At 35.3% G+C, this 22,485-nt stretch overlaps 1 protein-coding gene across 7 annotated transcripts in view; it reads right to left on the bottom strand.

Annotated features, from left to right (window-relative positions):
* The window catches only part of LOC149779293 (uncharacterized), a 129,730-nt gene that overhangs the window by 57,305 nt on the left and 49,940 nt on the right, over positions 1-22,485 (bottom strand). For all 7 annotated transcript variants that reach the window (XM_089939902.1, XM_089939904.1, XM_089939903.1 and 4 more), the window contains 3 exons: positions 12,877-13,060; positions 4,491-4,689; positions 3,106-3,268 (listed from right to left, as the gene is read on the bottom strand). In XM_089939902.1, the coding sequence (XP_089796028.1) occupies positions 3,106-3,268; positions 4,491-4,689; positions 12,877-13,060 (546 nt within the window). The remainder of the gene's footprint in view (positions 1-3,105; positions 3,269-4,490; positions 4,690-12,876; positions 13,061-22,485) is intronic.

Here is a 22,485-nt window from a genome sequence, read left to right as displayed (position 1 = left end):
CTTATGCATTAAGTAACATTAGATATGGGTCTGTGCTGTCTATGGTCTATTGCACATGAATATACATGGTACAAACTTTACCTGGTGCACTGTGTACACAATTTATTGAAAGCATCAATTAGATATGACACTGCAATCATAGTGACTAGACAGTTTAAACAAATATAAGATATGCATGTTGACATAATACATGCAAGTGCTTGGTAGCAGCAATATCTGGTGGTATTACAGGAGACCCAAGTGAAACTGTTTACCTGGGTGGCATACAAATTTCTCAATTACCCTTTGAAAATAGATTATATACATACTTCTAAATGAAGAGGAAGAGATTTTTTATTCTGTCTCAATAATAAAGCTACTGATGTACCATAAATAGTTCAGTTACCATAACAAAGCATCTCAAAGTATTATATTTTAATCCAATTTGAAAGAGATCCAATGAACCAAAAGGAATAGAGATTTGAAATATAAAGATACAATTGTTTGATTGGAAACAAAACTCCATGAATTACATTGCTGTATGTGTCTATCTCAAAGCACAATTCAAACACCTGATCAGTGGTATCGACTTTTGCAAGTATTGAAATGTGTGCATGATGAATTTACCTCTTATATTTCATTACAGCAACAGTTTCAGCACAATAAAGCTAAATAAAATAAAAAACTAATTTTGACAAAAGCAGGCACAATAAAAAGAAAAGAACAATTATGATTTTCCAACTTTGAAAGGGGGTAATCAGGACCCGAAAGCACTTAGATTCACCCTTTCTGCAAGACTTTAGGGAGGGATTGAAGTGTAATATATATATATATATATATATATATATATATATATATATATATATATATATATATATATACCTAGACCATTCCAGTTTATGGAAAGTGTGGTCAACAACCAGGCCATTGGACAGGAGAGACAAAGGTTGGTACCTTTGCATTCCACCCTTTTGCAAATAAAACCATCTGAATACTGAAGAGATCATTGAATTTTAATTGACCGATTCTGTCCAGACAAGGGGGCCCCAAGTGGCCAAGTGGTCTAAAGCGCTCTCCGTTATGGTTCCCTGCCATCTCACCTCTGTCAGCATGGGTTCGAGTCTCGGATTCGGCCAATGTGGGTATGTGAGAAAGCTTGCCAGTAGCTTCTCATGGGTCGGTGGTTCTTTCCGGGGTTTTCCCAGGTTCTTCCTCCACCATTAATACTGGCTGCCATGTATAGCCTATCGTGTGCTGAAAAATGGCGTTAAACCTCACAACAACAACAACAACAACTGTCAAGACAACAAGATCACTAGGACACTGGGTCTATTGAGGTTATGGAGGACCTGGATTTTAACTTGTTTATGATAACAACATCCACAAAAATCCCAAACCAGGAGACAAAGATGTGGGCATTTACTTTCCCTATACCTTCTATTGTAATTACAACAAAAAGGGTGGACATAATATGAATGCCCTTCCTGGACAGTGTCTCCTGCCATGAATGAAATTCACTTTGGCCTTCATCTCCAGAAGTCTGTTGTACAATGAATATTCTTGATGTGGTCACACCACAATGATTTCCCTAAACAACAGCATGAGGTGGACATCCAGAGGGACTTGACCGGACTGTAGCAGCCATTTAAATGTTGGCTGGTCCTTTGCTTGGCCAAAATACTGATAGATCTGGAACTTTGCACACTGCTCATGGCAGCATAGTCAGAGGCAGGCAAAACTCCACTGACTGACATGCAGACAGCATAGTCTTCTATGGACATGATCATGTCAAGTAAGGACAATACAGCTTGTGAGCCAGAGTCCTTGAATACAGAAGAATGGAGTGACAACAGAGCTTCCTGCCATGCACATGACATAACAAGTGAAGATCTCTGAAAAAGACTATGAACTATAGCCAGTACCAGTTTGTGACACAGTCAGGGCTGGCGCCAGTGCCAGAACCATCTGGTGTTTACTGTATGAATCATCCAAGTTCTGAGAATGGTACTAGGCATCAGGGATGGGATCTTCAACATAGCCTGTGCTGGTTGGTAAGGTGCCTTGCTCTGTGCTGGAACTGTATGATATGGGTTCATAATGGACATAGACATACAAGGTTCTGTAATGAATCAGTGCCTATGACCATTCACAAAATTCTGACAGACTATGTCAGAGTCAGGGTCTTTGCTGGATCTGTCAGTCACAAGTTCATGTTGGCAGTCAGAGACCGTTTACTGTACAGAGGTCAGTTTTGATGCTGGTGGCAGTTTCATGATGCCAGAATTGATGAAACATATCCTCATACCAATCAGCCAGTACTGACTGTAGACAATCATCTCTAATGCCAAATTCCATCCCTGGTTGCCTTGGTTTCTAAACTGTTTGTCTAATCTACTGTGCAAGATGGTGGCCCACATAGTCTCTGACTGTCATGTGCATATGTCACAGGTATGACACAAATTGAATCCCATATTAAAAAGTATAACTCAAAGTGTTGACACCTCTAATTATTGAGGGCAAACCAACAGCATATACAGGTAAAAGCAGCCAAGCATTGCACAACTTACCATGAAAAGGATGCTAAGATAAACATAAATGTCTCAAATAATTACATGAACAACCTTATGGTGTGTAGTGAACGACAATTAGCTGAAAGAATTCATATAACAGGTCAAGTACTGAGATTTGAACTGACATACTATAGGCCTTGGTGCAGCAATTAAAATCATACTGACAACTTTATCATAAGACAAAACTATACCAATAAAGGGTATATTCTTCATCTTGGCTGGAACTTTGAAACAGGCAGAAATATATATGTGGTATGATAGAAAGCTCCTTCAGATTGCTCCAAATGTTTAAAAAAAAGGCACAACTGAAAATGGTTTTGAGAAGTCGGAAAAACAACTTTCTTACAAGCATGAGCAGAATTAGTAACTAAATTACGGAATAATTTAGCACTATTCCCTCAATCAAAGGGGAGATCATTCTTGTGTTCTCCCACCTAGGAGGCAGATAACTTGTAGTAATTTTGTTGCTAATAACAAGCTTCAGAGCACTGGATTTTTAGTAGTCGTACTCCTAATGTATCATCATAGATAATTATTCAATGAAAAACGGAATTACCTGCCCAGTAATTGCTGTTGCAGGTGTGCTGACACCATGGTATTCTAAGGGCAAGGTGGGGGTCTGAATGGTGCGACCTCTAACCTCAGGTTTATCAAATGTTTTCTGTGGTTCTGTACTGTCACATTTGTGAATCTTCAACACTGTTCTGTCCTTAATATCTCTGAAAAATATAAGAAAAAAATATAAATGTGGAATGAAAGAATCAGTCCTGATTAGTACTATAGTGTTTCCCTAAGGATCTAAAATGGGCATGGTACCTGTCATCCATAATGGGTACTTTAAACATATATCTCAAATGGGGACTTTTTTATCAGTAATTCTTGGTGCTGTTGTTTATATTATCATCATCACCATCATTATCATCATTATTATTATTATTGTTGTTGTTATTGTTGTACAATTAAGAAACCTGCATATATAATCCACCAAACATTTGCAAGAGGACTTCAAAAAACTTGTATATACAACTTTGACATTGTTTACTATCATCCTGTTTAGATAGCAAGAATGGTTACTGTTGATTTGGTGTTTTATGGCACAGCAACACAAGTAGGTTAATTAGTGCTAAGTCAACTGGAGTAAAGTTCCCTTTGTAAGGACAAGCTATGGAAGATGTCCTGGACTAATTGGATGGTAGGACTTGAACCTGCACACTTTTGGTCCTGAATCCAGCATGCTGACCATGACATATCAGCATATAAACTTAAGACATATAACAGTATAATACAAAAGTTTTATTTTAATACAGCAACTTATGTTAAAGAAACGCAACTTTCACATTTTTGCTTTCCATAGAGCTTTAACATTTTTTACTATGATAAAACATGCTTCCACTTAATAGAAGACTAGAACTTCAGTCATAACAGTCAATACACTTTAGACAGTCTGTACTATAAGGCTTATTTTCTCTTTTGTCTTAAACATGCATCGCTTTCTGGACACCATTTTTTAAAATTCTATAATTAACAGTTTGATCATGCAGATGCTTCACATGAACAAAAGGTGTAGTTTAAAGAGTCTGGGGTGCTACTGGAAAGTTAGTCTGGTTCCCTGACTAATTTAACTAATTCTAAGATGAAACCCAGATCCAAATAAAACACTGATGAACCAATTATCCGGATTTTTCTGCAACTATCATTTTTCTGTAGTTTTTGCTAGTAAGCCCAGAAGTTCGTATTTTAAGGGTAATTTTTGTAAGACATATGGCAAAATCATAAGAGGTGGCAGGTCTGGTAAGCATTTACGCTTTATGCTGTAAGTCAAATAGGGCAAGAGCAAATAATTCAGACTTTTCTTCAAAACTTTTGGGACCGAAGAGGTCCCTAAGTTTTTTAATGAAATTTTTATTCATTTCATTTCGGAATTACCAAGGAAAAACTTACTTTAAATCTTCAAGCTGATAATATATGTTGGTTCTGGGGTCCAGGATGTAGATTTTATTCTTTGGAGACTCCAGGTATTCCATTGTTAACTTCCCAGGAAATGACCGCACAAACATGGCACGTACAGTATCCAAATGGGTAATCTCATTGGGCAATAATGCCTTTTTTGTTTCATTCCCATACACCAAGAAGACTAGGCCTGAAAAAATGCAAAATGTATTGACTAAAAATATTTGAAAGTGAGATACCATAGTATGTTTCTTTCTGAGCATTTTTTGTTTTTAAGCACCAAAATTATTTTTGCAAATAACTAGTTTTCATTTGCCTCGTAATTTTTGTCCCTTGTTTTAAAAGCAATTTAGTTTTGCACTTACAGCACAAGTCATGATTGTTTTTGTTTCTTCACACATTGAGGTGGGGCAGTTAATTCACTCCATGCCTGCTCCAAGATAGAACTCCATGGTGGAGGGCTAAATACTTACTAAACACTACCGCAACTCAGTAGGTACATTTTTTTATTTTAATCCGCAGAGGGAGCTGGTCGACATTGCTGACCTAAATTTGAATAGAATGCATGAAGACTGCCCATGGAAAAGACTGAAACATTAGAGCAAGTTCCAATCATATGCCAAATGAATAATTGTCTTTATGTTGATTATAATTTGACAATAAAAAAATATTTCAGAAAGTATGATTGGCTTGTATGCAATGTACTTCCATATGCAGTTATTGCTGATGACAAAAGTGATGTGCATTCTCAATTCTATTTAAACAATACAGCCCAGAAATTTACAACATGATCAGTGGAAAGTAGATCAGTCACTTTAGGAATTTTATGTTTTTACTTTATTCAAAGAAATCTTATACTTGTGCACCAACCTGACAAGAGGCACACCTTTTGGCTTCCCTTGCACAGCCAAAATTTATCTTATTGTTACAAAAAAAAGGGGGCCCTGAGTGGCCAAGTGGTCCAAAGCACTCTCAATTATGGATCACTGCCATCTCACCTGTCTGCGTGGGTTCGAGTCTCGGATTCGGCCAATGTGGGTATGTGAGAAAGCTTACCAGTAGCTTATCGTAGGTCGGTGGTTCTTTCCGTGATTTTCCCGGGTTCTTCCTCCACCATTAATACTGGCCGCCATGTATAACCTATCGTGTGCTGGAAAATGGTGTTAAACCCCACAACAACAAGAACAACAAAAGAAAAGCAGTTCTCTGAGATATGGACAGTTACATTCCAAATGATGAATGAAACCATTTAATAGAGAAAAGAACATAAAACACGAGTTTATAATGCAATGCAAACCAGATAAGCCCTTTAGAAGTAATGGCAGTACATGTGAACAGCATGTCTTCCTGAAGATTAAACATATATACACACAAACACACACACACACACATATATATATATATATATATATATATATATATATATATATATATATATATATATATATATATATATATATGCACACACAAAACTTTTAACCTCTTGTAGGTCGGTGGTTTTTTCTGGGGTTTACCAGGTTCTTCCTCCACCATTAATACTGGCCACCATTTATATCCAAACGTTTGCAGAGGAATGGTGTTAAACCCTACAACAACTTTGAACCAACTGGATTCTCACACCATAGGGTCTACTACATGCATGTCACTAAAGGACCAACCACTTGGGGAGGAGTACAGGAACTGGAATTTTCTTGTATGAGGGTATTTGGTTTTTCTTTCATTACAAAATAATCTTACTTCAAAGTAAACTGAGTGAAGTCTTTTCTTGCCAGAATGCATGGCAACTGTTTTCGAGACTTTCAAAAATAATCTTCATCCCATCCATCCTTACAAAATTAAATGGTCTGTCCCTTCAACAGAAATCGAATCAGTATCCATTGTCAACAGTTATAAAATATTGACAAGAATTAGCATCAAATGAAAATGTCAGTTTCAGGAAAGTGTCATTTATATAGCTGAAAGTGTCAGTCTTGGAGTGTTGTACTTAACAACCATTATTATAACCCAGCAAATGTTTATTACCTGTCAACGATTTAAATTTATTGCTGAAATGAACAATGATGCGGAAACATTGTCATAATTCCAAGATTAATCCCTCTTTCCCCTACTAGAATACTTCAGTGGCATTTAAAGATTTTCAGATTTTATTTTCCAGCAAAAAAGAAACACCTTCTTCTCTTGACATAGATTATACGACTACTTTTCTCTCCATGTTATGAACTGAATCTACAGGATTTTTTAAAAAAAGGTATGTGTAAATATGTTAATGCACATGTTTCAGGTCTTCAACAACAACCAGAATTTAATGGACTTGAATGTTGATGCATCTGCTTCAAATGAACATTTGTGTACGAAGAGAACCATGTTTTACCAATTTGATCACACATTTTTAGTTTTAAAATTGCAGACACATAAGAAACTTCCTCATCAAATATACAGCACCTCTATATATTTTTGTGTGGGAGGAAGGAAAATGCATGTGATATGAAAAGAGAAGGGATTTACATGTTTTGAGCACAATGTCTGAGACTCTAATTCTCTCTCTCAAACAAAATTCGATGACACTGCATCTTCATTTGACATTCAGTTAACAATACTGATGTTGTAACCAAATCTGATTTGAAACAATAAAAACATGTCCAATAATTTATAAGGGCAATGATGTAGATAACTCAGTGCCCCACCTTGCTCTCTTTCTCTCAATAAAATCTTACATACCTATTGGGGGTTGTAAACAGTCAACCATGCCCACTTTATCAACATAATGTCCACTCTGCTCTGGTGGTTGAAACGACTCCACAAGAAATATTATGCAGAGCTATTGTTCACAAGAAGCTATGGACATGCAGAGAAAGGGACTTTCTCCTAATCTTTTCCATGCTCTCTCCACCTCTACGACAATGAATGGAAAAACAAAAAATTGTGTGAGCTGCATTTTATGTTCTTGGAAACAGTATTTGTTTGAAGATAAGACAAAGGAGTAGAATAATAATCTTTTCCTTATCACTGAACATGGCCTCATGAGCAGTCAAGTCTTTTCCTTATCACTGAGCATGGCCTCATGAACAGTCAAGTCTTTTCCTTATCATTGAACATGGCCTCATGAGCAGTCAAGTCTTTTCCTTATCACTGAGCATGGCCTCAGGTCAGGAGTCTGTCTTTTCCTTATCATTGAACATGGCCTCATGAGCAGTCAAGTCTTTTCCTTATCATTGAACATGGCCTCAGGGGGAGTCAGTCTTTTCCTTATCACTGAACATGGCCCCACGAGGAATCAGTCTTTTCCTTATCATTGAACATGGCCTCAAGGGGAGTCAGTCTTTTCCTTATCACTGAACATGGCCCCATGAGGAATCAGTCTTTTCCTTATTATTGAACATGGCATCAGGAGTAGTCAGTCTTTTCCTTATCATTGAACATGGCCTCATGAGAAGTCAATCATTTCCTTATCATTGAACATGGCCTCATGAGGAGTCAAGCCTTATCCTTAGCACAGAACATGGCCTCATGAGGAGTCAAGTCTTATCCTTATCACAGAACATGTCCTCAGGTGGAGTTAAGTCTTATCCTTAGCACAGAACATGGCCTCATGAGGAGTCAATCTTTTCCTTATCATTGAACATGGCCTCATGAGGAGTTAAGTCTTATCCTTATCACAGAACATGGCCTCAGGTGGAGTCAGTCTTTTCCTTATCATTGAATATGGGCTCTGGAGGAGCCAGTCTTTTCCTTATCAGTAAACATGGCCTCAGGAGTAGTCAATCTTTTCCTTATCATTGAACATGGCCCCATGAGGAATCAGTCTTTTCCTTGTCATTGAACATGGCCTCAGGAGGAGTCAATCTTTTCCTTATCATTGAACATGGCCTCAGGTCAGGAGTCTGTCTTTTCCTTATCATGAACATGGCCTCAAGAGGGAGTCGATCACTTCCTTATTATTGAACATGGCCTCAGGTAGAATCAATATTTTCCTTATCATTGATCATGGCCTCATGAGCAGTCAAGTCTTTTCCTTATCACTGAACATGGCCTCACGAGGAGTCAATCATTTCCTTATCATTGAACATGGCCTCAGGAGGAGTCAGTCTTTTCCTTATCATTGAACATGGCCTCACGAGGAGTCAATCATTTCCTTATCACTGAACATGGCCTCGGGGAGTCAGTCTTTTCCTTATCACTGAACATGGCCTCATGAGGAATCAGTCTTTTCCTTATCATTGAACATGGCCTCATAAGGAGTCAATCTTTTCCTTATCATTGAACATGGCCTCATGATGAGTCAAGTCTTATCCTTATCACAGAACATGGCCTCATGAGGAGTCAAGTCTCATCCTTATCATTGAATATGGGCTCAGGAGTAGTCAAGCTTTTCCTTATCATTGAACATGGCCTCATGAGGAGTCAATCTTTTCCTTATCATTGAACATGGCCCCATGAGGAACCAGTCTTTTCCCTGTCATTGAACATGGCCTTATAAGGAGTCAAGTCTTTTCCTTATCACAGAACATGGCCTCATGTGGAGTCAATGTCAAAAATCAGGAGATCCAATCTTCACTATTCATTATTTTGCTGACACTAATGTAACATGTACCATATTACTTACCTGTAATCTCAAACATTAAAAACTTTAATAGATATGGCTCCTTTTATAAAAAGAGGAAATCACCTAAGTCAAAGAACTTGAAAACTTTGCTTCAAACCTCCATTAAGGAAAATAAAAAAGCAGCACCCATCAAGTATAAGACCCATATCAACGAATTAGTTTGAGTGGATAATAACTAATTTAAAGATTAATCCAATACAGAACAGAACCTTATTTTATGTGTTCTATATATAAATGTACCAGTACTGGAAGGAAATTAAATCTATGATTAGTTTTGTATGCTATAGTGCAAGACCACACACAACAGAATCAGTTAATTGGTTCTGGTAGTAATATTTACATATTTACTTACTACCAAAATACCCTAGCCAACTGTATCAATCATCCGGAAACTGACAATCAAGAGTTGTCCTATCATATCATAATGAAATTCTTAATTATTAAATGGGAAATCAGAGTGGGAGATTAATACACAATGATTATGTGCCTCATGTGATATGCTGTTTTGTCTAATATGTTGACCTTTTCTTGTTGACTGAAATTTGTTTGTAAATAAAAATAAAACAATGCAAGGAACATCTTTTCTCATTCATGATGAAAATCTAGATGGTAATTACTCTGCGACTTAAGTAGGGTTCTCTTCCAGGATTTTGAGGCATGTCATTCATCATGTACACACAGATGGTGATTATTCTGACTTAATCAGGGTTCTACCAATAATTATAAGGCATGTAGGGCTTTGTCAGCTAAGATTATGGGTGTCTATGACCCATATCATCTGAAATGTGTTTTTAAGCCACATGACTACTGATCCACAAAACAATCAATGGTTAACACTACTGACTGGTTAATTATCACCTATGTTGTACCAATGTATTTACACATCCTAAATTTAGAAAGGTAATTTGATAAAAAGCATACAAGTCACACAAAATGCCCGGAAGGTGTTTTACAGCAGTTTGTATAAAATCTTAAAAAATGTCGGTTTTCAAATCAAGGAATGTCACTTACTAGCAGTACTTTTCCCAAGCATGTCCAGTTTGACACACTTAAAATGCCTGGGAAGAACTCTGTCAAGGGGCAGTCAGATATTGTGTGTATAGATTTGGTTGATTACATGGGATGGGATTTATCATTCTTTTGTTTTAGATACTGAATAAAATAGTTTGCCATATTTTTGGACATAATTTTCTCTATCCAAAACCAAACATGTAGTCACAAATACTTTCTTTTTCAATTCTGTGTAATAGATTTACCTCCTAAATATAACTTCAAGCATTTATTCAAGATGTCACCTTGATGAAAATTTACTTAGTTATTAAATCACTTTCTTTTGGGGTCCCTACCATTATGGTTTTTTTATCATTTTTACCTCTGTATAAAGGATATTTTCTTATACAGAACATTTATGAACCCCCCTCCTTTGCCTAGCTTCACTTACATATTTTACCTGTAAATCTAGGAAATCTATCCATTCTTATTTGAACTCACAGCAGCACCATTTTCATTACAGACCAACTAGACATCACAAGATGTCTTTCTAGTGAAAACCCTATGTTGATATGACCTTTAATTAAGGAATTGCAATACAATTTTAAGATGGCTGCCATTGTGGCCATATTGGACATCTGATTAGTATCATTTTCATTCAGGACCAACTATACAACATAAGTCTTTTAGTGACTACCCCATGTTATCAAATCATGCAGAGTGGCAATAACGCTATTTTTAAAAAGGCCACTATACTGGATGTGTGAGTAGCACCATTTTCATTCTGAATCAAGTAGACCATGGGATGAATGTGTGTGCAAAGATTCATGGCAATCCTCCAAGAAAATTTGGAGAAGAAGAGTTAACAAATAGTTAACAAGCTAATAGATGGAAAGACGACATATCTGTTACAGACGGCCAAATGGAAAGACAGTCGATAGATATGAGACTATCCTATAAGTTCCTCTGGTCTATGACTAGTATAATACATCCAGAAAAACACAATTTGTCATCACTACACTACACTACAAACACACACACACACACACACACACACACACACACACACACACAAGCACTTCCCCCACAATAACTCGTGCAAAACATGGTTAAAAAACACAGACTACATTTGCTGCAAGGACACAAATTACCAAAGGACCTTTAAAAATTTAAAAAAAGGGATGCCATCCTGGCTGGATACGGAAACAAGAAGATTTGGAGTAGTGTCAAATGCAAAGGAAACAGCTCTAAATAAAATCCTTTTACTAATGTAGTTGTTCACTTTTCTGTATAAATTACCTTTATTTTCAAAATAACCAACCTTTTAACGATCATTAAAAACAATACTCCATGAGGTTTCAAGACATATCACATTTACCTCAGGAAACATTGAGTATTACATCACTGTGTTTTGCTATAAAAATGTGGACATGTTAAGCACAAATGATTTACATCAAAACAAAATTCCCATTTTTCAAACAGTAGTTACTTTTAATTCATGAAACAACAACCATTGACACTACTTTTATTTTTTTACAAATATTGTTCAGTTAATAAAATAATAATGTTGAGATTTCATTGCAAACAACAGTGAAATTTCTGCCCATCACTAAGCAAATCTTTCAGTACCAATTCAGGAATTTTAAATTCGCAACAAACTTTGGACCTTGCTTTTCCATAATGAATCACATCTGTGAAACAAAACCTTTCAAGTACCAAATACTTCTTTTGCTTTGCTATCTGTGATCACAACTACAAATCAGTCGGATAAATCATTGATTAATGTTAGATACTTAAGTTACCTGCATGTTAATATTTATAACAGTGCTCAACTGGTCATTTGGAATGAAATGAAATGAAATGAGTTACCTGACATGCTATCATGAGTGCTTGGCATTATGTATGTTTTTTTGCATGCCTTTAAACTGTTCTATTTTATTATTTTATTATTACACTCCCTGTATTTGATTAGATATAAAAGAAGTAACAAATGCAATAATACAAAACAACTGTACTTTAACTGACTGCAACAATAACAAAAAATTTCCAATAACGAGAGATCGAAATAGTCGGCACATAATTCGGTGGGCTAACACTTTTCATATTTAATTACAAGATGGTAATAAGCATTTAGGATAATTACAATTAAATAAATTAAAACATAGAACTGAAACGTGAATTAGACTTGACAAAATTTATTTAACTGTCATTTATTTCTTAAGTGTTGCCACCAGTATGCGTAAATAACATTATCGTGGATCAAAACATCATAAAATATTGCTATTTACAGTGTACCGAGAATTCTTTTTTTTATAGAAAAATTAAGACAATATATTACTGTTTATTATGAACTGAATATTTCATGATGTTCAATCATAATTCTAGGCATTAATTACCATTTTCGAAAATGAAATGACAATATATACAAATATTAATGTACTAGTGTTTCTTCGTGTTCAACAAATATGTGCCAATTCTTATGGCATTTTCTAGAAGAAAACAAACTTGGATCCATGTCAGACCTTGTGCTATCAGTAGATTTTTGAGTTATCAAGGAGGAGGTACAGTACACACACACACAAACATACAAGTTTCAAACTACTTTTATAACTAATATTTCTTCTTCATATTTAAAAATAAAATGGCACAAAAATTAAGACACATTGCTTTAACTTGTAATTTACCAGACAGAGATGTCTAAAAGCTGATTTGTATGTAAATTCTCTAGAATCAACCTTCCTATGACGAGTATAAAGATATTATGACTGGGTAGTAAACAATTACCGATGGGCTTTTCTACAAATGGCTGTGGGCTTCTGGCTGGAAGACTGGAGCGCACATATCCTCCTCGCTGAAACGTTGGGGCATCAACTTCTGACATGGTGCCTATGTCATCATAATCTGCAGACCTGTTCTGCTGAGTGTACACTACTGTTGTTGCCCGACGACGGGGGTCACGTGACCTTCCCTGAAAATTGGGAAAAAATAATGATAAATAGCACATACATGTAGATCTAGATGGAATTTAAACACTTGTTAATTTAGTTGCTAATTTACTTGCCTATATGGGGCTGACTATTTACCTTATCGCCATCATATTACACTAGAATTCTTAAGAATGATGTGTCACCTTGATGTGTCACCTGCTCCACTGTGGCTGTACCGAAAGACCTATTGGTACGACTCTATGGTCACAAACGAAGTAACAGAAAGAAGCAAAACCAAAACGTTTTGTAAAACTTAACAATTTAATTATCAATGTTATAAAACGAAACTATAGGAGGAAGAATCCAAAATAATCCTAAAGAAGTTCTATTAAAGTCCAAAAGAAAGAAATGTTCACTATAAATTTCATATCCAAAAATTTACTGGTCCGTCGCAGTCCTGACATGTCAAATTGGCATAATCTAGAACTCCTCTGAATAATTCACAATAGTTCCAAAATAATGTCTAGTCCAATGAGCACTTTCTATTTCCACTTAAAAATCCAAAAGAATGTCCTTCCTCTCAAATAATATCTAAATAAAACATGAAATACATCTGCAGAGTTTATGTTACAACAATAATACAAGAAATAAGAACTAAAATTTCTAGCTACATGTATTTAGATAAAAGGGTAAAACATTATCACTACTCCTATATGACAAATTGCAAATTTCCAACATCTCAGAAGAAAAATTGCATGATTTAACCCATCCAATGTGAATTAAAATAGTTATTCTAAGAGAACCACCTGAAAGACCCATCCAACGCAAAAAACCCTGAAACTTGTCAACATATTTACTAATAATTTTATTATTAGTAACTAAACAAGTATGTAAGCATAAATCTGTAGATCCTATACAATTGTACATTCTTAACATCTTATGATGGACCCTATGGACATATACCAAACCCAACTCTAAAAAGTCAGTATAATTTAAAGTTATGAATAAAATTTACAAACATCATAGACATGACACTGTTCATAAAAAAATAGGCAGTCAACTTAATGTGAGTATATTCACACTTGAAATAAATGCACTGTCAAAATAAAGCCAATGCATCAACAATGGAAGCAATGGAGCATTTAATACAAATCACTGTAACATTAACTTTGCAGGTACCAATTAGTATTCATTCATGAATGAGCCAACTAGCTTGAAAAACAGATCATACAACACTTTCAAAAGAAATGTAGATAAATTAAAATGTTTAACATGGATGCACCAGGAACATCAACAATAATAATGACAACAACAACAGAAAAGCCATCAACAAGAATAACAATGATGCTGTTAGAAATGTCACAACTATGCCTCACCCACTTTGTTGCACGTCTGATACAAAAGAATGGGAAAACACGGACAATTAAATGTTACACATTATTCTTACCAAAAATTATGACATGGTGTAATCAGTTGCTGAGATATATCCATGGAACAAACTGTAATGTTGATAATCCATGGATCTGTGCAACCTTAATCGCTACATGTACATAGAGTGTGATATTCTATGGCCTGCTTAAATTGGTTTTGTTCTGAGGATTTAACAAAATTATTTGTTAGTTCTCCTCCAAGAATGACCCATCTCCATTGTTGCAACTGACATTTTCTTGCATGATTTTAGGGAATTTTGCTTTTCCACAAATGTTAATATAACATTTTAAAAATTGTTACAAATGTAAAAGCAAAACAAAACCAAGGTGTTTTATATGCAAACAATAATCCCCGTGCCAACAGGAGCTCATTTGGGGTAGCCAACAATATTCAGACTGATACTCAGACTGGATTAATGCAAAGGAGATTAGAGCCTTGCAATGTGATTTGCCACAATGGCCGTTTCTAGTTGATCTGGGCACTGTTTGAGTTGGAGCTAATGACAAAGCCTCATGTCGATGTGGAAATGTTACTTCAATATACTATTTATTAAGGTGAATCAAGATACACTGTACCGAGTTTTATTCTGTTTGGTCAAATCCAAATGTAATTAGGTTCAGGATGCAAAGATGAAACAAACATATGGCTGAATTACAGAAATCACTTAAGCATGAAGATTAGGTCACAATGACATACATTTTGTAATGTTAAGTTACTCTCCTTGTGAGGTATCAATGTAAAAAACATACATTTTCGTGTGTACTTACAACTGGGAATAATGAATTGATGGTGCTAAAAAATGAACAGCTGAAAATACAAAAGTCACTCAATCATGAAAATTAAGTCACACTGAACTAATTTCAGCAGTGCTGAACTATTGGGTATTTACAGATAGCTGTGTCTCATAGATGTTTCATATACTGGCACAATAGGGCTCCAGATAACTGATGGCATCAAAAAAGGAAAGCTGAAAATACTAAACTCAGTAAATCATGAAAAATAGGTCACATTGACCTACTTCTAGTAAGCTCATTATCTCATCATGACATGCATCCATATACCAATTATTACTACTGAGGTGAAATGGGGTCCAACAAACTAGGGTGCAATGTACAAATAGCTGAAATACACAAGTCAGCTGAAGTGTGTAAATTGACTTAATTTTGATCTGGAAGAATTATTCTCCTTACGCTGCATCATATACCAATTTTTATGGGTGCAGGTTAAATCAAGTCCATGATAATGAGGGCATAACAACAAAATGGCTGAAAATACACGGGTCACTCAAGCGTAAAAATGGAATACACTAGTCATTCAAGTGTGAAAATGTGGTCACAATGTCCTAGTTTTATATAGCTGAGTTACTCTTCCTGAGATGCATCCACATACCTATTTTCATGAATACATGTAATAGGGTTCAAGATCCTAAGGCATAACCATGAAATAGCTGAACATACAAGTCAATGAAGCATGAAAATTAGGTTAAAATGCCCTGATTATGTCATGGGTGAGTAAATCTGAGAAGCATCCACAAACCAATTTTTAAGAGTAGTTAAAATATATGCTTCTCAGTAGTCACTAGCAGACAATATTCTGCCCATTTTACCTGGATGATGGGCAACCTGGCAGTTTCTCCTACACCTGACTACCAAAACTGACCATTTTTAACAAGGCACACTGAAACATAATCAACTTATAAACATAGATACTAACAGAAAGTACGATTTGCGTTTTGTTTATGTATGTTTTGTAGCATTATCTTGTGATCCAATGAATTTAATACAGCTTCCTAACACCATATAAACTCAATGGTAAATCTGCCAGATGCCACAAATATGGCTGCTGAAAACATCATTCGGCAACTATCTATAGGTCCAAGATGTAATGAACAAATGAACACAAATATGAATATACAAACATGTGAATGAAAGCACTAAATATTATATTTCCTCCCAACTTCATGTGTGATGGGATAACTAGAATGTGTTACTAATGGAGCACATGCCCCACCATTGTGCCTGAAAAATGACCTAAATGCATGATGAACAAAGTTAACATAATATGCCCTGCCAATGACGCATAAAAAAAAAAAACAACACATCTGCGTTACAATTTCAAAACTTTTGGGTCGTGGAGAACAAACAAAATTTAAGGATGGTCAAGGTAAGACAATGTGAATTAAGCATTTGTATTACCTGCATACTAAGTAGGCATCTCAAATGACTGGTACCTGTACTATATATACATGGGATTTTACAAGATGTGTACACTTCACTTTGACTCAAGGTGTCCTTCATAGAAGGCACTACAGATTTGCACAGGACACGTCATTGGCACATTAATGTTATGTTTTTAGATTATAGAACTTAATTCTAGTAGTGAAGACATTAAAATATAATTAAATATGTACTTAAAAAATGTCTGATCCACTGCAGACCAAACAGATTAAAAAATGTATTTTTTTTTTTAAAATGGCTAAAATGGCATGAAAATCCATGGAGGTCATCCACATGTGCAAACAAAACATGCGTACCAAAGTTTGTCTCCCTCTAAAATAACTGGTTACATAAATCTGGGCATATATATAATATTTTTAATTTCATGGTGTTTGTTTTTGTAATCATATCATTATGTTTTTTATCTTATAGGTGTTGTCTCATGTTGTAAAGCGCCTAGAACTTCTAAAGATTAGGCGCTATACAAAGTCCTCATTATTATTATTATTATATAATTGGACAGGAAGGCATAGTGGAATTAAACAATACCATCTATTACTCACTTAAAAATCAACTTCATCTACAAAAAACATAGACCCTAATCTGCTCTTGCATAAATGTGGCTGCAGATCAGGTTCTACTGATTATTCTAAACTATAGAGACCCAGACCTGCTGGTGCGTTATGTGAGGACAGATATGGGTCTGTGCAGTTAGCAAATGGACTAGACATATAAGCCAGAACACAGAGTAATATGCTATAAGCAATATAAAGAGTGGTGTGACCTTCCTCAAGTCACAAAAATGTTCTTACCATTTTACCCCATCCAAAAAAGGGGTTACTTCCTTTCCCAACAAGAGATGCTCTCATCTTAAAAGCTTGAATCAAGAGTCTCTGGAAACGACTGGTGTTCTTTTGGCTCAAAAGAACTGCCTGTACTTCATGCTAAGACCATTTCTATCATTTAATTGCCGAATGCTGGAACCATCTCAGATATTTTTCAGCAATAACAAGATTTTCAAATTAGCTGCTGTGGTCGACATCATTGTGGATCAACAAAGCAGCATAAGAAAGTCTTTCAGTGAAAACCCTGTGCCTGTATAACTTTATGATTTGGATGAGTAATGATAACAAGATCTTTAACATGGATGCTATGGTGGCCATTTTCGATATTAGATTGGCACCATTTCTATTTAGTACCAACTAGACAGCATAAGAAGTCTTTGGTGAAAACAATGTCAATATGACCAGTGATCTAGGTATAGTAAGGAACAAGGTATTTTCAAGATGGCCACTGTGGCTGTCATTAGGGAAATAAATTGTTAAATTTTACAAAACTTGTTGGTTTTCACTCTTTTTCTGTTACTTAATTCATGACCATGGAGTCATGTGAAATTCTAAAGTAAATTGTTTTGAAGGAAAAAAATGATATTTTTTATAAATAATTAATTTGAGGAAACCAAAGAATCATGGAAGGATAATGCTAATACTAAAACAGATGCAACAACATAGGATGCAGATATGGCACAATATCCAGTACAATGACTGATGAATATCAGTCTTTTCTCTTTCTTCATCACCTTTTCTATCTTCTTTACAAATATACATGTATGGCATCTTCTTTAATTTTCAGGACAAAATGTATGGCAAAAGCCATTAGAATTTCAAAATTCCATACATACATTCACACAAAAACACAGACAGATGGATAGACAGATAGATAGATAGATTAAATAGATAGATAGACAGACAGATAGACAGATAGATACACGTAGATAGATAGATATATAGACAGATAGATAGATAGATAGATAGATTAGGTATATTAGATAGATAATTACAAAGATGCAATAAAAACTGTACTAAAAACAATGTCCTTATGCCTGGAACTGTAATCTTATAAAATGTATGCCTATTGTTCTAATGTTACACTATAATAAAAGGACTATGTATAGCATGTAAGACAACAAAAGACATTAAAACACCATGAGTGAGAGTGCTACACATTAAGTTCATGAGAGATCTAAAGCCGAGTTTAGGTAATAAAATTGTTCTTTCAACCGACACTAATGTATCTCTTGAATTTTTATCAGCAATAACAACAATTATACTCAAAATTACATAAACTGAACTCAGAAAACGTGATACCAAGAAGAGTATAAATAGCATTGAAAGCTTTATTATTACTAATACATTCTTATTTTAACCAACATGCAATAATCAATTTCAGTTTATTTTATAAAAAATCATAAGGATTTAGAATATTTATCACAACTTGCATACATAAGAAATATTGTTAATATCATAAGCAATTTCCAAAATTTAGTACCAAATAAACTCTTAAAAGTTTAGTCCGACAGCGAAGGGCACAGACCCAAAATCTGCTGTTGCATAATGTGTTGACAATTTGTTAGGTGTATTCAGTGGAAGAAACAACATACACTGTTGTCAGTCAGCTCATTACGTGACATCAAATCAGGGTCAATGTTGTCCACAGTTGGTCTTTTGGAGTAAATAAGGTAACTGAAGCATAGGTATATCGTGAAAATGTTGCTGCTTATTTGCAGTTTGTCTGTTGGCAAGCAATTATACAACTATTCCTATTAATGGGTACATAATTTTCAGGAACAATATAACTGTCTGTCTGTCTCTAAAAACCCGACTGTTATACTAGCTTTAGTTTCATCTGGTAATTTTGGATCTACTAATATACCTCATATTTATATTTCGTCATAAATTGTAAATGGTGAACCCAATGCCTTCAACCATGACACCATACTGTGTATAGGGTAATACAAAAATTGTAGGATTCTGAGAAAAAAATCCATGATAACTGTCCTTGCATCTAGTGTCAACCATCCACCTTGATCCCACTCTCCTTATTTCTCCTTTCCCATAAGAGAAGCAGGGTTTGTGGGTGGGAGAGATCAAGATCTTGCACTCTTAGATTTTAGAACATCTTGAACTTGACCAGTCTTCAAAGTCGGCAGTCTGTATCCCTAGCAGTTAAGACAAATTTCAGTTCCAGACATAGATATTTTCCCTGCAAAAAATGGTGACCACCATCTTTTGAATCGATGTTATTTTAATCTCCAAATCAACGGTCAAAGGAATTTTGGGGGGAATTGATTTCTCCCATCCATTTCAAAACATCCCATTTTATGCATTTATCTGTTCATTGTTCCTGGAAATACCCATCTGCACTCACTTTTATGAAAACTCCAACTCCAAACTGCACAGACAAGAACTGGTGATGCACCATGCACCAGCAGATCTGGATATGTGGAGTTTGTCAGAAGTAATCAGTAAAACAAATAATATAGACCATGATCTGCAGGTGCATTATGGGATGGCAGATCAGAATCTGTGGTCTTTGCAGTTTGACCTGACTTAATAAGCACGTATATAAAGCATGATATTTTCTTTATTATTTTTTATTCTTTAAGTTAAATTCAAGAAGATTTTGGAAAATGTCAAAATGTTTTTCAAAAAATTCAAGGCTAAAATACTTGTATAAATACAGTATATTCCCTAATTAATGCCCCTGGTGGTGTTACATATTCCAAAGTGGCAGGTGGGGGTGGGTGGGTGGGGGTTTATTAGAACACAATAATGAAAATAAAGGTTGTTCTTTTGGTGTACTCTTATAATGACAGCATAAACATGTGGGGGTCTTCAGCCATTATAAATATCAGCACAATTAAAATAATCAATATTTTCTCACCCAGCAGCTAACCTGCCCTGCAGTGTCAATGACTGCTATGTTTAACACTACATGTACACCTGATTTAGTAACAGTGTGAACTACTTGTAACTGCTGCAGCAATTTGTTCTAATCATGGATCTGAACGAGATGGGTATTGCACAGGTCTTATACACCGCAAATTTTCTGTTCTTACAAAAATGGTAGGTGGGTGTTAATTTGGGAATATAGAGTATTTATATAATTTTTTAAAAATTGAAGTACTTTTCAAGAAGAAGTGATATCCATCAAAAGTCAAAGAATTTTCATGGTTGATCAATGAACTATGTTACATAAACAACATACCCTCTTCCTTTCCTGAGTGGCCATCTTCACTGGCAAAAAATTGAACATGTTGCTATATTTAGAAATAATACAAGATTCTTTTTATTTAATTAAATTTTATACAAATGTATTTCCATCATGTCACCAGAATTATTTATTGTTACAATGGAATAGTGTGTGTTGTCATTCTTGCCAGCATAATTTTAAAGACAGCATTTGGTTGCCAGCTATGCACACTGGCACTACTGGTAAAACACGGGCAATAGTATGGAATGTTCCAAATACTGACTACAGTGATTTGTTGCAACTGCAATGTCAGATCCTATTTTGTGTATTGCTGGGTTTATATGTAGTGCCAGTTTGTTGCCAGATTGATTTACCTAACCAGTGCTTTTCAAAATCAAAATCAAGAAACTGAGATCAACAAGTACCATTCTTTCAAGCTGCTAAACAGATACTGAATTATTACATGAATACATACTTTTCCATGTCCTTAAGAGGGTAAAACACAAGTCAGCAGTTTTTGTGGTTTTAATTTATCCATTAGTTTACTTACTGCTAAAGTTTAAATGTACTCAATGACATCCATGTTTCTACCACAATGATATCATGACAATACCTACTTTGCTAGTGGTTGAAAACTCAGGTAATGGATTACCTTAGCTTTATTTCAAAGATAAATAAGATCTGTTTGACCTTCACCCACTGGTGGTTACTTTCAGTCACTTGAGGGTGTTTACTTCAAATGTATGGAGCACCTTGAGAGAAAGTAAACATTGAGTGATTTGTACATGTATGTAATTAGCTTAAATAATGGTTTGGATAAAGAACCAATTCCACGTTAAGCCACTCACTAACAATTTTTGAAACCAATCACAATCATATTTGCATTTCAGTATTTTGTAAAGATCAAAATACTAAAAGTACTGTATGTACACTGTTATTGAGACCGTTACGAATAACTGCCATCTCACCTCTGTCTGCGTGGGTTCGAGTCCCGAATTCGGCTCATGTGCTTATGTGAGAAAGCTTGCCAGGAGCTTCTCGTGGGTCGGTGGTTCTTTCCGGGGTTTTCCCGGGTTCTTCCTCCACCATTAATACTGGCCACCATGTATAGCCTATTGTGTGATGAAAAATGCCGTTAAAACCTATTACAACAACAACCATAATTGAGAAAAGGAGGATGCAGATGATTTTAAGTACCAAGCAGATATACACACTTATTATTCATGCTTGAAATAAATTTATGAATCAAGTAATTAAATTTTTAAGAAAGATTCTCAGGTAAACCTTGGCTATACACCACATAATCAAAACTGTCCTTGTATTATGTATAATTTTCCAGCATAAAACTAAAAATCCATATCCCAGAAAGCCGAGTCTATAACTTCAATTTAAATGAAGCTAGAATCTGAAAACTTTCCGAGTTTCTAGAACACAAGTGCCTTAACTAATGCATTTCAAAATTCAAGGCTTGGTTAGAACTGAAACCACATTTGGAGAAAACTTCACCCCTGTTTAATCAGTCACTTAATTAAACTGGTGCCTACCTGGTCACTTTAATGAAATGGGATGGATTGTATCAATGACCATACTCTTGGGCATCACACAGATAATCAAGGGACAGTAAATGGGTTTGCCTAATGCTAATAAGTGTTGAATTCTTGGCACATAATCTTAAACAAAAAAGGTTTAAGAAGTCAAGAAAACTTCTGAGCTGTGCTGCAGTACTGATGACACAAAGAGACATTTCACAATATTAATCATTTAAAACACCCAAAACACCCAAAATC

The sequence above is a fragment of the Sinohyriopsis cumingii genome, chromosome 17, assembly GCF_028554795.1.
Source record: "Sinohyriopsis cumingii isolate HCF-2022 chromosome 17, ASM2855479v2, whole genome shotgun sequence".
NCBI classification, from domain to species: domain Eukaryota; kingdom Metazoa; phylum Mollusca; class Bivalvia; order Unionida; family Unionidae; genus Sinohyriopsis; species Sinohyriopsis cumingii.
This window is presented reverse-complemented; position numbering and strand designations above follow the sequence as displayed.